At 38.2% G+C, this 17,107-nt stretch overlaps 1 protein-coding gene across 1 annotated transcript in view; it reads left to right on the top strand.

Annotated features, from left to right (window-relative positions):
- adra1aa (adrenoceptor alpha 1Aa) overlaps positions 1-4,161 on the top strand; it is a 36,725-nt gene extending 32,564 nt beyond the window's left edge. The window contains exon 3 of the mRNA XM_007247208.4: positions 829-4,161. Coding sequence (XP_007247270.3) covers positions 829-1,346 — 518 coding nt within the window. The 3' untranslated portion in view covers positions 1,347-4,161. The remainder of the gene's footprint in view (positions 1-828) is intronic.
- The last annotated feature ends 12,946 nt before the right edge of the window (positions 4,162-17,107 follow it).

Below are 17,107 nucleotides of genomic sequence, written 5' to 3' on the forward strand. Positions count from 1 at the left end.
AGTTGTAAAGTTGTGTTTGAGGTAGAATTGGTATACAGTGAATTGTCCTATTTGAGTATGTTCTAATCTATATTATGGTAAAAACTACACAACTAAGTAAAGACAAGAAATGAAGGTCAGTCAATCTAAAAAAAAAAAAACCTTAAGTATCCTCAAGTGCAGATGAAAAGGCCATCAAAAACGTTCTGATGAAACTGGCTCTCATCAGGACCATTCCAGAAAAGGTTACCTTTGATGCACAGGATAAGTTCTTCAGAGTTACGAGCCTCAGAAACCACAAGTTTCAAACAGCACCTCAGATAAGAGACACCTAAATGCTTCACCGAGTATTTTGGCTTCTTTAACACTTTACTACAAGTTTACTACAAAAGCATAAAATCGGTATCAGTATGTCTCAGTACTAAATTAGCTAAATAGCTATATTTCCAGTTTTACCTTAAATTGTGCAGCAGTTACAGTACATTGTAGCCCCCTAGGCTGCTGCCTGATTTAAGGTGGAATGGGAAAGTTCATACAAGATGCTAGTGAATGGCTTCTTGTTCAGCTCCCTATCACACCGGAATTAATATTAATAAATAATTGGCACCTCCCCCCCCAGCTTTTAAAAGAGATGTTTTTTTTTTTAATATATCAGTATCTTGAGATGTCCGATTTCTTAGGGGGGGGAGTATGTCAACCACTTCTACTTGTAACTTAGTAGGCTAAAACTCAAAAACAAAGGGCTAGGGAAACAAATAAGAAATGAGTTTGGGTTTAGAGTGATTATTATGGGTGGTATGTGTTACAGTATTAAAGTCTCTGTTCTGTGTTTTTTTTGTGTTGCTCCAGGCTCCATCTTCCCAGCCTACAGACCCTCAGACACAGTCTTCAAGATCACCTTCTGGCTTGGCTACTTCAACAGCTGCATCAACCCCATCATCTACCCCTGCTCCAGCCAGGAGTTCAAGAAAGCCTTCCTGAGCGTGCTGGGCGTGCACTGCCTGCGCCGCACCCCCACGCCCACCCACCACCTCTACCAAGGCCACGCTGCCGGCCACGGCCAGTCGCAGCTCCTCTCCTTGAACCTGGAGAGCCGCCCCTACCCGTCCCGCCTCAGTCACTCCTCCTCCATGGCCCTGTCCCGCACACCCTCGTCCCGGGACGGCCGGGGGTGGCAGGCGCCGTCCCGGGCCTCCTCAGTGGGGGTGAATGCCGGGGCTAAAGTGGCTGGCGTGTGCAGTAAAAACCTGTTGAGGACGTGCTGCTGCGTAGGAGCGGAACAGACTCGGACTCAGCCTCCCGGCGGCTCTCTCCCCATCATTAAGATCCATCAGCTCTCTCTGTGTGAGAACGGGGACGCAGTGTAGGCTGTGGAGTGTGAAGTACCTTCTGTCCCACCATAAATATTCAATGAATACATGCACAGAATATTTTCAAAAATACGATAGCTGATCTTAAGTGTATCCTTTAATGCTCAGCATAATATACATTTGGATTATTATGTGATTTTAGGTTATAATAACAATTATAATATTCAAAATTCTGTATTTAATACAGAGTGAATTATGAGTATGTGAAGTATATTATGTTAAATAATTAAGATATCTCCTTTTCTATTAATTAACACATACATGGTATTAACTGAACGTTTACAATAAGCTATGCCAACTCATGTTTATATAAGTTTTAAATGCTTTTTTCCATCACTGGTGATAAATGTGACTTTTTAGAGTTGTTTTTCACAGTATGTGCCTATTTACCTGTTTAAAGAAAGAGGAAAATCAGTAAGTCACATGATAACAAAGAAACAACCTTAATAACAGCACTATAATTATTATTATTTTTTTTTTATTTCTAATTTTTACACAGCCAATTACCCAACCCACTCATTAGGACTCCCCCTATCAGTAGTGATGCCCCAACACCAGGCCACCACCTTTTTTCGAACTGCTACTGAAGCAGCATAGCCGTGTAGCAGCACAGCGCACTTGGAGGAAAGCGAAGCGACTCATTTTTTAATACATCAGCTCACAGACTTCTTTGAAGAGCACCATATACACACCCGGAGAGAGCAAGGCCAATTGTGCCCTCTCAGGGCTCCGGTAGCCGATGGCAAGCTACATGAACAGGATTCGAACTTGTGATCTCCTGATCATAGTGGCAGCACTTTAGACCGCTGGACCACTCAGAGCCCAAAAAACAGCACTATTAGAGAAGTACTGGTACGATTGCTTTATACAGAAAAGTGTTGCTTCAACATACCGGTTACTGCCTATATGGAAATTATAGTTGTAATAAGCCTATTTTGAGTACATTATTTCCCTGGTCTTACAAAAAAAAAAAAAAAACTCATTTTCAAAAGCTCCACCTATTCAGCCTACCACAGTTTAGCCACTTCATACTGCAGCCCAGGGGTGTAGCTAGCCCTTTTTAGGGCTGCTCAAAACAAAAATATTGCAGTCTCCCCTTGCTACACAAATGGTATGATCCATTTTTGTCTCTCCATGCTGCTATTCACTAATTAATGTTACAGAATAATAGAAGAGATGAGACGAGATGAGGTGATATTTCACTCCCAATGTGTGTGTGTGTGTTGCTTCCTACTTTTATCTATTTAAATTAGTCCAGGTAATGAACAGTGCAGCAGTGAGGGGAATGTTTAATAAAAATACATAACAATGTGTTCTTGTGCCCAACAGTTTTATCTTCTGGTGCTGGGTTTGATGGGGACCCAGCAACTCTAAAACTCTAAAAGAGTCCTGAAGTCACCCCTGCTGCAGTTCTCAGGAGTGTATTAGCTTTGAGTCAGATCAAATCAAATCAAATTTATTTGTATAGCGCTTTTTACAACTGGTGTTGGCACAAAGCAGCTTTACAGAAAACATGATCACAGGACAAACAATCAGGCAAAACATTAAACATAGAAAATACAGAATACAGAACCCCCAATGAGCGCTTATAGAATACTTATGGATTGAGACGCAAAATAAGAGTTTAAGCAATCAGAACAGAGTTTGTTCCTCAGTTTGCATTCAATCTTAAATAATATAATGCAGCCTGTTTAATTCTAAACGGTTTAAAAAATGTACAATTGAGTTTTTTGGAACATAAAATCACTTGAAAATCACAAGTGGACCTTAAGGAAACAATGTTATGCAAGACAAATGTAGGATATGGGTGCTTAAAAATATTCTGTGCATATCTTCTGGGAAATGTTATGGTGTAATTAAAAGGCTACTCTGTCTTGTTTGGGGAGACAAACAATCCAGGCTCCTCAGATGCTCGGATTGTGCTCGGTGCCAATTTGTAAGACAATGTGACGGCCACGCGGAATTGATATGGAAATGCATAAACACCGAAAAGCCTCTGAGTGTGACTAGTCCGCTATCAAGATCAACAGCGGCGGCAAACATTGGCAACCGTTCAATGGAGACGAGGCTGTTCACTCATTCAGAGAGGAAGCGTACAATGCACGTCAGTGTTGTTCAGACAAAGAGGCTGTGGGACCACACTGTGTATCCAGGGACAGGGATATGGGTATACTATCAATCAGTTTGATTGACAGGCGGTTCACATCAGCTTTGCACATTTGCACAAAAAAAAAGACTTAAGAAAATAATTGTCATTTTTGGTGTAAAGATTTACACTTGCCTGAAATGATACATGTGTACTGTTTAAAAATTTGTAACAATTGTATAATGAACAGGTATGCCTATGAATTGCTGTGCTAAGTACTGAAAATAACCTTTTTTTCGATTTTTACAGTAAAAGATAAAGCAAAACCAGGTTTTTATACCTTACCTCACTTCACCTCATATTTCATGTTGTTGGACGCACAAAAAAAAAGAAAAGGACTTGAACAGAACCGCAGCTCGTCTTTGATTGATGTGCATGAAAATTATATATTGCTCATAACATATATTGCTATATATGGACATTTAACATAACATGGGACAAAAAACTGTATTTGGACCACAGCCTGGGATACGCACAAGCATTCACATGATATGGATAACTCTTATTGTAAGGGTATTCTAATGTAGGAGTATCTTTCTATGAACGAGACCAAATTACATTTAATTATTTTTTTTTTTTTCATTTCATCACGTTCCAAGACTGATTGTTAATTAAATGTTTTATTGGTGAATGAGATAAATGTAATCATAAACATAAACTGTCACACTTCTGTCGTCCTGTGAATGCTGTGAAGCTTCGTGTCAGCCTGCCCTGAAAGCGCTTTGGGAGCAGTTTTGGAAAAGTACCTCCAAATTTCTCCTCCACCCCCAGTCAGCAGATTTCGGAAATATCCCACTGTGAGAATCGCTCAGACGTCCCCTGATGTTCCAGCGGGGTCAGAGTTCAACTATTCCAACCAAATCCGATGATGTTAACACTTGGGAAAATGCCCCGTCTCAGCATGTTAGATATTCCAGTCAATTATGAGAAAAGTCTGAAGACGTTTAGAGTTACAAGGTTGCAATAAACCAGATCGGCAGCCAGTTTTAAACCCGTGTCTGTAGACTGACTGATTGGAGTTTTTTTCTGAACAGTAAGCAAAGCTGCACTCTTTCATTTTCCAGGCTTCTTCAGTCTTTCCTCTTTAGGGAAACAGAGGATTATGGGGGGATATGGAAAGGGCTTTTCAGTAGCATTTTCGCTGCTGGTTGTCGGAGCTTGTGAATGCCCTTTTGACCTCTGAGGCCATCCTGAACGAGACGATCCCGCTGAGAATGTCCATATGTTTTCAAAACACTGGGATACACACTCTCACACTAGCTTTTATACAGTTTCCGAGTACATGAGGTCATACATTTAACCCATATGTACAATATACATACATATATACACACACAGCACAGTGTGAAAGGCCCAGACTTCAGAGAAAATGGTAAGTGATGTTGTTTACCTGAAAGAGTAAGTGTACCTTGGTTTTGAAAAAAACAAAAAACTTTCTTATTGGAATAAATACAGATAAAACATCTCTATTAAAAAAAATACAGACAAAACATCTCTATCAAAAAAATATATATATTTGATGTGCATGAGTGAGTTAACTTTTTCATGAGTGGCTTTTTTTTTGTTCTTTTTGTGGAATCTGGTATGTACATATACCGTCAGTACCTTGTTTATTTAATCAGATAAAGCGTGCAGTTCCTGCATTTCTGCAGTAAATCCATACAGTGTCTAAAGTCAAAGTCAACAACCAGACCTGTGACCATCTTGCTGTTATTTTACCCTACATATCAATAACTTTACCATAAACAACCCTGTCTTTATGCTTTATGCACAGCATTGAACAGTGTACAGTAAAAATTGCCAGTGTTAAATCTACATTTATAGTATTAAATGAGCTCTCCTTGTGTTAAATCACCACTACAAGTGGTAAATTTCAACACTCACTGTTAATTTAACACTAGAACTTATTATTGGACAATCAACAGTTTATGTTGTTGTGTATTCTAATGGTATACAGTGTTGTTGTTTAGGCACAAACACAGCTTTCTAGACTGCCCAAGGCCTTTCAGCCTATTAAATTGACACAAAAAGAACATAAGCAGTCCGTTTTGTTAGACCTAAAGTTGTAGGTTATTGCTGTTTTTCTGCACTATGTATTAATAATAAAAACTAATTTATTTAGGTTACTGAAGTAGTGCACTTTATACGGGTTTGTGTAGTTCCAAGTATATAAAAATGTAAAAAAAAATAATACAATTAATTTGTATGTTCTTATTAAATTTAACTGACATGCCAAAAGTCATGGAAGTGAAACTACTCTGACCATGTCTGATTAAAGCCAAAGGTTGCACTAAACCAGAGGTGGAAAGTAATTAATTACATTTACTCAAGTTACTGTAATTGACAAAATTTTATGAGTAATTTGTCATTTTTAAAGTAGTTTTTAAAATAGGTAATTTTACTTTTGCTCAAGTACATTTTGACACAAGTAATTTACTTTGCTACATTGGAAAACTCCCAATTACTGAGTAAAAAATAAAATGCTGGGGGAAAAAAATTGTCTGAATTAAAATAAAATTGGCACGGATGCTCGCACGTGTCAGCTTTCAAAACTTCCACATCAAACCTGAGAAAGCATGTGGTGTAAGTACTTTTATCATTAAACTAAATTAAATCTGCTTAAATGTTAAAAAAAAACATGTAAATAGCAGTTAAAGCACAGCAATGGCAAGTTAAAAAATAATAATGAACTGTAAAACTATAAAATTACAGTTTATAGTCACCTATATGAGCATAACCTTTTAATAGTAAAGAAAAAAAAACAAATACTGCCTGAAAGGTCCAAATTATTATGTGGAATAATAGTTAATAAAAAACAATTTAATTTATCATCAAATAATTAAAAGTAACTATGTAACTTTTACTCAAAATAAATTTTAAATTGAGTACTTTTTTACTTTTACTCGAGTAGATTTTTAGATGGGTACTTTTACTTGAGTAGAATTTTAGCAAAGTAAAGGTACTTTTACTCAATTTCAGTACTTTTTCCACCTCTGCACTAAACACACTAAACACTGTAGGCAGTGCATGGACAATTCAAGCCAAACACACCTCAAAAGGTATAGAGGTGGGGGCCTTCCCAAGCCGTCCCCTGGGGTAATACATCATGATCATTCCCATGACTTTTTGTTTAAGGATTTTTTCTTTAAGTGCACAAAGTCGGAACACTGTTGTGGTTTGTTCAGGGTCATTTAATACTCACAACATGCACCCACACACAGCGCAGCGCTCGCAAACACACAGAACAATTTAGCTGGTCAGTTGCTGAGGCTCACACACTCATACACACAGACGAAAAAAGAAACATCCTCTAAAAACTTGTTGTGGTCAGTAAGAGCTCAATAAATCCTCTCATGGGCAGCTGTGATTTATGGCCTTGCTTAGAAAAGTCCAGCTTATGGGGAAGCTCGTTTCTGAGTGATTTAACCAGAAGATAGAACTGCTACTACTACACACTCAGATGATCTTACCGAGCCAGCGCCTTCCTCCCTGCCATCCAGACTGAAGGAGGGGGTGGGGAGAGTGATGAAATGAGAGAATGAGGCAGAAAGAGAGAGAGAGGGAGAGAAAGAGCAAGACTGAGTCAGGCTTGATCAGGACACTACAAACGGAAAGGTGAGACACCCACCTGTGTTCTCCAGTGATATTCTTGGAGCCTGGGGTGTGACGTCAATTCATCTTCCTGCAGTCATCTAGACTTCAGATTCGTCTCTTGCTCTCTCTCTCTCTCTCTCTCTCTCTCTCTCGCTCTTTCTGTTTCACTCACTATGAGTGTAGGCTCTGGTTGCAGGCCAAAAATATATTTAAATATAAATGTAACACAGCGTCAGTCTACGAATAGGAATAGAAATGTTGAATAGATAGTACTGTACACTCATAGTTGCAAATAGAAAATAGGCGCACCCAGAAGAAAGCGTCAGATTGCAGTGCTATTTGTGAGGAAGATAAATGTTACAAGCAACAATAAACGGGTAAATCATAAGACTAATATGATTCGGCAGCTGTTGATTTTATTTATTGAGCTATACACACAGAAGTAGTACATAACGCATGTGTGGAGTTGTAGAGGTTCCTAATGGTGTTCTACGATAATACATCATGGAGTTTGAATAATTTTAGGTTAAGGTTAAAAAGCATATTTTTATGTTTTCAGCTCTGAAATGGGGCTGACCATGGGCATAGATGGCAAAGATCTTGCGATGGCAGCAGTATGCGCACATGGTCCTGTTGGAATAGTGCATACTGAAGAGTGTGCATTAAGAAATGGTAAGACCACTGGTTTCAGGACCTTAATAATGTAAATTTGTGCCTAAATTACATGTTCCTGTAATGAAAAACACAGGAGACCTGGCATTGTATGGAACTGCACACCAAACCCCACACATCTTGGTGCTCACCCAAGTGCCTCCACACACAGATTCATTGGTCGTCTCTACCAAAACAATAGCAGGAATCACTGCCATTCTGAACCTCACCGTGAAAGTCTGGCATGAATACCCACCAACTGGATTCCATCTGGGTGAAAATATCCTTTTTTGGCACTGAATGTAATAACTGGACAATTTGAGACCAGTGGATTCCACCAAGAAATATGTGGTAAGAAATCATTATGAAAAGGCCCTGCCCCCACAAGAGAGCAATGCTATGACTTACTTACCTCACAGTCTTTGTATTCAATTCTGGGGTGTCCCAGACCAGAGATACAGAGAGAATTAATGTTTCTGAAATTAATGTTTCTAATCGAAGTTAACATCTCCAGGTCTCAGGGGAGTGAAGAACACACATTCGGCATTTCAGCAATTTGCAGCAGAATGAAAGGAAAATCATAGCAGTGTCGTTTCGTACATGCCTTCCTCCAGTTTGTCATTGGAGTGACACCCCAAGGTTGCAGGAATCCAGACAAAGCACCGTTCTCACAAGACTGAAAGAGAGATGCTCCAGTCGGCCTTCTGTGAGAGCCACTCTAAACATAGAGCCGATGAGAATCATTACAGCCCACAACGACTCTGAAAAATGACTGTGGCTACCTTTCTCGGCCGACCATATTTACCCAATACGTGAAAACAACCCCACATTGAACGCTTCAGTCCTCTGAGATGGCCGATCCTGTTCCACGGATCTCTGATAGTAGCGCGCATGAGCCAACAGACTCGTATTTCTTGTGAATCTCTTCTGAAACAAAAGACTCTGACCCTGGCAGCCCAGTTCCCATGAATCAATGAGGCGACACACTGATGTTTGTCACACACCCACACTCAGTTCTAAATTATAGTGCGCGATTATGGGCAAAATAATGCCAATGCCTCTACTTTACGGTCTGCCAGATCATCCGTGTTAAAATCTGTAAAACATCTCTGTAATGTCTGTGAGTGCAGAGTTCAAAAAGAAGGGAGTAATTAGCTGTGCAATTAGGTAAAAAAAAATTGTTTGTGATGTCATAGCTTCTATGAGATATAAGGCAATAAAACATTAAATGTGATAATATAAATATTCTGAGACACTCTTTTCCGAGGTGGAACTTGTCACACCTTAGCCCGTGTCTGTCTTGTGCTCTTTTAAGCACATGGCCTTGTTTTCTTATTGTTCTGTCATCGCCCTAGCCCCGCCTTAGCCATTAGTGTTCCTCACCCTCCTCGTGTATATAAGCCCCTTTGTTTCACTGTTTCTTGTAGAGTCTTTTCTGTGTCACCATGCTGTGTTTGTGAGTCAGGTTTGTTCTTTAGCTGAGTATTCTTGGTTTATTTGCTTTAATCAGTTTTTGTTCTTGTCTTTGTTAATTAACTTTCCCAGTTTTGTTTATTGTGTTTTTGCTACCCATTCTTGCTTTCTGTTCTGCTTTTGTTTATCCTGTTTGGTTGTTTTGAACTTTAAAATACACACTCTAATTTAGAATCTCTAAAACGTTGTAGGAGCCTGTGATGATTCAAAGCATCCTTTAAAATTTACATTTACAATTTTTTTAAATCAATTTTTTATTTTTTAGTAATGTTGCGTTTTGTATTTTTTTATTTTGTATTATATAGTTCTTGACACTTCTGTTCTGCCCTCTGCACTGGTGTAATGTTATGAATTTCCCCACTGTGGGATTAATGTAGGCTTATCTTAATTGAATTAACTCTGACCTACTATAATTCACAAAATACCATGAAGAAAGTGATTGCTTACACTTTAAGGTTTCTGAGTGGCGCATGCGCTTGTAAAATTACCATATTTAGCCTGAATAGTGCAGTGTATTTTCTCTGACTACATACCAACAGTGTAGAATCATCCGTTACACTCCTGAATCCTTATCTCCTTTGGACATGTTGAACTGTGGTATAAAATACTAGAATACAGTATGTTTGCTCCTCTCAAGTATGAATGAATGCAAGAATGAATAGGCGTGTACAGGCATACATTCACATACCTACACCCACACACACATATGTGTACAGCAGGCCGATTTAAAGCAATTTAAAGGGCAAATTAGCCTGAACATCATGATGTTTTTGGATTGTGGGAGGAAATTGGAGTCCCCAGGGGAAACCCATACAAAGGAAAACATGCAAACTCCACCCAGATTGGGACTTGAACCCAAGAACCCAGTGCTGATAGGCAAGCTAGCTAACCACCAAGCCACTTTCACATGTTAGTAAAGTATTGATAAAGTAGACGCCTATTGCAATCATCCTATCAACTTTTTTTTTTACGGACCTTAAAATGTACATATTAATTATGCCTAAAAGGTGGCTAATATTTCTTGGCAATAAAGAATGTAATGTTATGCAACCTCTCTGACACACACATTGATCTGTAATGCAGTGTTTATCTGACTTCAACTTGATGCGTGTGTGAAGTCTTCATTAAAACTTCAAGGAAATTAACAGACACAGACATTCCAGCACAGGCAGCGGAGCCGCTGTCGATATTCTGACCCTAAATGGACACCATGCTAAACAAACCCACAGACTATTGCTTGACTAGTGAATAGCCACAAATCAGTCGATAGAGTGTCACTAAATGATTAATTCAGAGGCTAAGATGGAGAAAATGCGTAGGAGGTCAAAAGGCCAAGTAAAAGTTGCCTGTATTTCAGCCCTGGTCTTTGCGGAGGAGGACACGGCTTCAGACCCTGTATCAGACCCTGTTTAGATATGTGCTGCTATGAATTTGTGGGGTTTGCAGTGTGTGGGCAGCTGTTTGCCCCCTGTGCTCTCCCTCTCTCCGGCTCATAGCAATTACAGTGCCCTGACTGGCCACCTGTGATTTAATTGGGCATTTATTGTATTTCTGCCATAAGGAGGAATCCAACACCGAGATTAACCGGTTCATGCTGTGCACATTTACGAGTCACTGCTCCTGCCCTGTGTCCGAATGTGCATGTTAAAATGCTCCCTACTGAAAGAGTGCATATAATTAGAAAAGCTTTTCATCTTCAAGACATTCCCATGTTTGGAAATCCTACATTTAAAAAAAAAAAATACTTAATACTCAATACTTAAAAGCTAGGCTAACGTAATGTGTTATAGTATAGAATTAAACATCAGCTAATTCAGAATGCTGCAGCCAGGGGCTTTACTAAAACCAGAACATTTTATTACATTAGCTCATATCTGTTAGCACTGCACTGGCTTGAAATTAAATTCTGTATTGATTATTAAACTCTTCTATTGACATATAAAACCATAAACACTCTCAGAAGCACCTGCGAGACCTCATATCCTAACATAAACCTTCACAAGTACTTAGATCACAGAGTGATGGTTTCCTAGTAGTTCCCAGAATTCTGAAAGCTTCTCCAAGGTAGAATTGCCTTCTTTTATAAAGCACACAGTTCCAGATAATTGTTGGGACTCATCCTACACATTTAAAGAAAAAAAATAAAAAAACACTGTTTTATGGAACAGCAGCAGTCAACCAGAAAATGTGCAGTACAATAAAGATATTATAAACTGGGGGCTTACATAAGCTTGAAGACTGCATTTGTATGGTTGCATTACATTGCATTTGTACATTTATATACAAGACTTATAAGTATGAAGTGTAGTATCATAGTGACTTAAAAGCAATATGTTCCTAGACACTGATTAAGTCTAGATTAAACAAGGTGGTCAATGAAGCAGACTCCAAAAAGAATTCTGAGGCGACCCAGAATAGGAATTTCTAGGGGGACTCTGAGTCAGAATTGAAAAGATCTCCATGTTGCTGCTTTACTGATATTGACCTTGCTTTGTTTGACCACTTCTTTTTTGTATACTTTATTTCGTCACCGTCCAATGAAAAAAAATCTCCAAAACAGCAACTTTACAGGAGAGAGAAAAATCCTTGTACACTTTCAATAAAAGTCAATGTAAAAAGAGTTTTTTTCAGGTCATTTTGAAGAGTTTCTATTGGTCCGTTCATCCAGATTTTTTGGTACAGTATAAAGGACAGTTTGTCTGTTTAAATAATGTAAATAACTAAAATCTACAAAAATGGAGATAAGTGTTTTTTTATTGGACAGCGACGATATAATAAGGTATTCTTTGATTTGCATCTGCACGTGTCTGAGACCTGCTCAACTATGACAATAGACTTCAGAGAGACAACTCTTAGGTGGGCTCTATGATGACCATTCAAAATCAAATAATATAAAACATTAAAAAATACTATAGAAGAACATGCGCAGCAGGTCTAGAACTTAGTGTTCTATTAAGTTGCTTTATCTGTACTTCTGCACAAGGACACTGTGTAGACATATACCGGAGACATTATCTCACTGAGGTAAAAATACATTTTCATTACTGCTGGTTTACATTACAACATTACAGCAGATCTTAATGCCTTTAATCTCCACTGGATATAAGAAACCTTTCACTCTGCTTCTAAATTTACTCGCACCCGTCCCTGTTTACATTAGCCAGATAATGTTTACTCTACATTGGGTTCACCTCTCTCCTCCTTTCTCTCTCTCTCTGTCACTTTTTCTCTCTTCTTTGTGAACAAATTCTCCATTTTAGTGTTTGCTAATCAAACATGATGTAATTCCAATGCCAATTTAGTATCTTCACCCACCTTCATATTTAGAATCTTTAAAACATCCAGACATTAACCATGATTAATTCCTGACTAATTCATGCCCCCTCTCTCGTTATAATCGAATTGTTTGTGAGTGAATGTCACTGTGACTGTGACTGCAAACTGATCGATCTAGCTATGACCCTTAATAAACAATCATTTTGAAAATGATATGTTTGTATATGTATGTATGTGTAACTGCCTGTCTGACCTTAGTTACTCAAATAAAAAAAATAATAATAATTTACATTCAATCTGCAGTTCATTTTCATTTTATCTGTCTACTTTACTGCAGTACATTTTTGAGCAGGTAAAAAAACAGCTCCCTGTGACCTGACATTTTTGACAAATACCTAACCCAATTTGTCTGGAAAACCGTGAACCTGCCAGTTAAGTGTAAATGACAGAGATGGTGAGAGTGGGTCCTCGATTTACTCATCACTGTCAAACTGAGCTCTCACTGAAGCTGAAGTTGCTTCTCTCACAAGTCTGTGGAAAAAATCTTCCCTAATGAGTTCAGTAGCTTCTGAGGGTGGATAGAAGTGCATTATAACAATAATTTAACACATTTCCCCCCCCCTCCCCCCATATTATCCCTACGTTTCTGATTCTCCCTGATCACTCATGTGGATTCACCTGTTGACCAGCCCTGCCTACTGAGAGCATGAGCTATAGGGAACACATTCAGGAAAAGAAGATTTGTCAAACAGTGTGATAAAGAATGAAGAGGTGGAAGGTATTTGCGTGGTAGTGCAAAATAATAAAAAACATAGTGACATAATAAAAACATAGGTTTTAGAACAGGGATGTCAGAAGCATTTTTTAAAGTGGCACTGAAACCTATAGCATATTTTTTTCATTAATAGCTGAAATGTTATAAAACATACCAGTGATGCTAAGGTAAGCAAAATTAGAGTCAGCAAAACTAGAGAGTTACCCTTTAATGTGGGGAGACACACTGGGGGAGGGTGTACATTAGGGGGGCCCATGAGCACGTTTTTTTTTAATGAATTATTTATGTATTAATTAATTGATTTATTTAATTGTAATATACTGTAGAAATAACATCACTTTATACAACCCAAAAACACATTGACATGACAGTAGAATATATTCATATGACATTGGGAACACGTCATCACCAGATTTATTGGCGGGGTCGCCCATGTTTTAGAAGCAGGTAGATATTACTGGATTTTCCTTTTAATATGGTAGATTTTTTTGTGTTTTTAATTTATGATGAACCTCCCATGGAAGGAACCAGGGATGGGTTTGGGGATGCTGTTGCTCTCCCTAGGACAGTCATAGCACCCCAAGAAAGTTCTGTAATTTATTTATATAGAGTTTTTATTTTTAATGTGTGAATACCATATTTAAATCAGTTCACTGACAAAACACACTGGTTATTTAATACTTAAAAAGCAAAAAAAAAACATAAAGACAACACGAGGGTTCTTAATAGGTGCAGCACGCATTGAACCTTTGACCTTACGTTCATTTCCTGTTAACCAGAGCGCAGTGTTTGAAGCTTAGTATCTGAGAAGCATTACTAAATATCACAACGTAGCGCTTTTACTTCAGAAGTATCCAGAGACTCGGACAGAAGGAAATGAGTGCTGGTGAACCTGCGTGGGGCTTCAGGTGATGTTAATAGGTGTGATGAAGTTTTCGAGTATAATCCTTATGGGTGTGCTCCCTTTATGATTTGAAATAAGTTAACCCTTCAAGAACCCTTCAAGCGACCTAGCTGCTGGGTAACTAGCTAACCTTAGGGCATTCTATGTCTTTAGAAAGGTGGCGGGTGGTGCAGAAATTCATTATTATTGTCCATTCCTTAATTCCTCTGTGATGTGGAGCTGAAATTAGCTTTTATTAGGTTTTATTATATTTTTACATTTTACCTTAAATGCTTGCTGCAGCCTCTGCCGTCTGTTGCACCATTTAAGGTGGAACAGCAAAGTTAGCTAGGTTAGCTAACAACTAAGACAAACTACTGGCAATGTTTGTTATGCTTTTTATGTAGACACTACAACAAAGTAGACATTAAATTATGGTAATATAGTCGTTATTGTATTTTTAACAAGGAAAATACTCAGATTTGTCAGTTTCACTGGTCATTTCTGCCGCTATGTTGCTTATTATCTATGGAGTGAATTTTGTGCCAAAAGTTTTACACCAAAAAAATAAATCCGCAATCAAAATGTTAGGAATCAAAAGCAAAAATTGTATGTTACAAATTCAAAAGAGAAAAAATATATAGCAAATATATATTTTTAATATACTTGGTTATTTTATTATCCTTTGCAGTTATTTGAAAATTATTTCAGTTTGGTCTTTGCTTTTATTTTTGTGTTTTTGTGAATTTTCTGTGGATTTTTTTGGATTTTTCTGTTAAAGACTTTTGCTTCTGGAATCCCTCTTTTGCTTCTGCTTCAGTTTTTTTGCTTCTGAGTTTTGGCACAGTTTTCACGGGTGGGCGGGGCTTAGAAGAAGGGGTTCCCCTTGAATCTCCATTGGTCAGCTGGTTCTGGACTGGCGGGTTCCCTGAACCCTCGTCTGAGACTGACCACGCCCCCAAACACCCGCCAGCTTCAAGCGTCCTTCCAAACACGGAGTGAACAGCAGCTTCCAGCAAACAGCAACAGCAGCAGATACTTTTACAATTAAATATTATACAAACGTTATGTTTAATGTTATATTATGTTATATTATTCTCTGTTTCACTCCATTTAAAAGCTCACATTAGCAAGATGTGCTAAATATTCACGCGCAAATTATGATAGTTACCTAGTCAATGAGCTAGTGAGTTAGCTAGTTACCTAATCAGTGAACTAGTCAGTTATCTTAGTCAATGAGCTAGTGAGTTAGCTAGTTACCTACTCAGTGAGCTAGTGAATTACTTAGTCAGTGAACTAGTGAGTTACCTACTCAGTGAGCTAATGAGTTAGCAGGTTACTTACTCAGTGAGCAAGTGAGTTACCTAGTCAGTGAACCAGTGAGTTACATAGTAAGTGTGCTACTGAGTTAGCTACTTACCTACTCAATGAGCTAATGAATTAGAATGCTACCTAGTCAGTGAACTAGTGAGTTACATAGTCAGAGAACTAGTGAGTTACATAGTCAGAGAACTAGTGAGTTAGCTAGTCAGTGAACTAGTGGGTTAGCTATTCAGTGAACTAGTGAGTTACCTAGTCAGAGAACTAGTGAGTTAGCTAGTCAGTGAACTAGTGAGTTACCTAGTCAGTGAACTAGTGAGTTAGGTAGTTACCTACTTTCAGCATGAATATTTAGCACTCTCGCTAATGTGACTTGTGAACGTTTGTATAATATTTAATTGTAAAAGTATCTGCTGCTGTTGCTGTTTGCTGGAAGCTGCTGTTCACTCCGTGTTTCGAAGGACGCTTGAAGCTGGCGGGGTGTTTGGGGGCGTGGTCAGTCTCAGACGAGGGTTCAGGGAACCCCCAGTCCAGAACCAGCTGACCAATGGAGATTCAAGGGGAACCCCTTCTTCTAAGCCCCGCCCACCCGTGAAAACTGTGCCAAAACTCAGAAGCAAAAAACTGAAGCAGAAGCAAAAGAGGGATTCCAGAAGCAAAAGTCTTTAACAGAAAAACTCAAAAAATCCACAGAAAATTCACAAAAACACAAAAATAAAAGCAAAGACGAAACTGAAATAATTTTCAAATAACTGCAAAGGATAATAAAATAACCAAGTATATTTAAAAATATATATTTGCTATATATTTTTTCTCTTTTGAAATTGTAACATATAATTTTTGCTTTTGATTCCTAACATTTTGATTGCGGATTTTATTTTTTTGTGTAAAACTTTTGGCACAAAATTCACTCCATAATTATCATAGCCCTCTCTGTTGAGTTCGCCTGTTTTAAGTGATTGTCACATTAATGGGCAACACCAAGTTATAAAGCAACCATGCTGGAAAGTCAAGTGACCCCACAGCACCAGCTAAAGAAAATCTCTGGAACCAGCCTTTATAACATGACCCAGCACATACTAATAATAATATGAGGGTGACTGTAGGAACCACATGGGCTCACATGGTTAAGCCTTATCCAGCTTTAGAATAAAGCCACATACACTCTGCGGAGAAAATCCCTTTAAACAGTGGCATATTGTCTGTAATGGGCTACACAATCTGACCATAAGCATTCATAATTCCAACCAGCACAAGCCCAGAAATATTGGGCACTTTAAGCTATATAAATTTTATAATGCTTAAATATGCCCGAACAAGCTATAAGCATGCATCCCATGTGGCGTCTTATGAAGCTGCTTTAAGGGAAAGACAGGAGAATGTAAAGCAGTCCCATACATAAAAAAAATAAATCATAAAGCAGTTAATAGGGCATGCACTCCATGCTGGTTGACCAGCATAGCAGCATTCAAAACACTACATGACTTCCTTTGCCACTTTATTCTGTTTTATTGTAAAGAGACTGCTTAAAACGTATATGATATTTAATGGATATATAGTATATATTATAATTAATGGGTTATTATTACTAATGGTGACAATTGATAAAAGAAATACCCGATTTATCGCAATAATATTTT

Source organism: Astyanax mexicanus, chromosome 12 (genome assembly GCF_023375975.1).
Source record: "Astyanax mexicanus isolate ESR-SI-001 chromosome 12, AstMex3_surface, whole genome shotgun sequence".
Lineage (NCBI taxonomy): Eukaryota > Metazoa > Chordata > Actinopteri > Characiformes > Acestrorhamphidae > Astyanax > Astyanax mexicanus.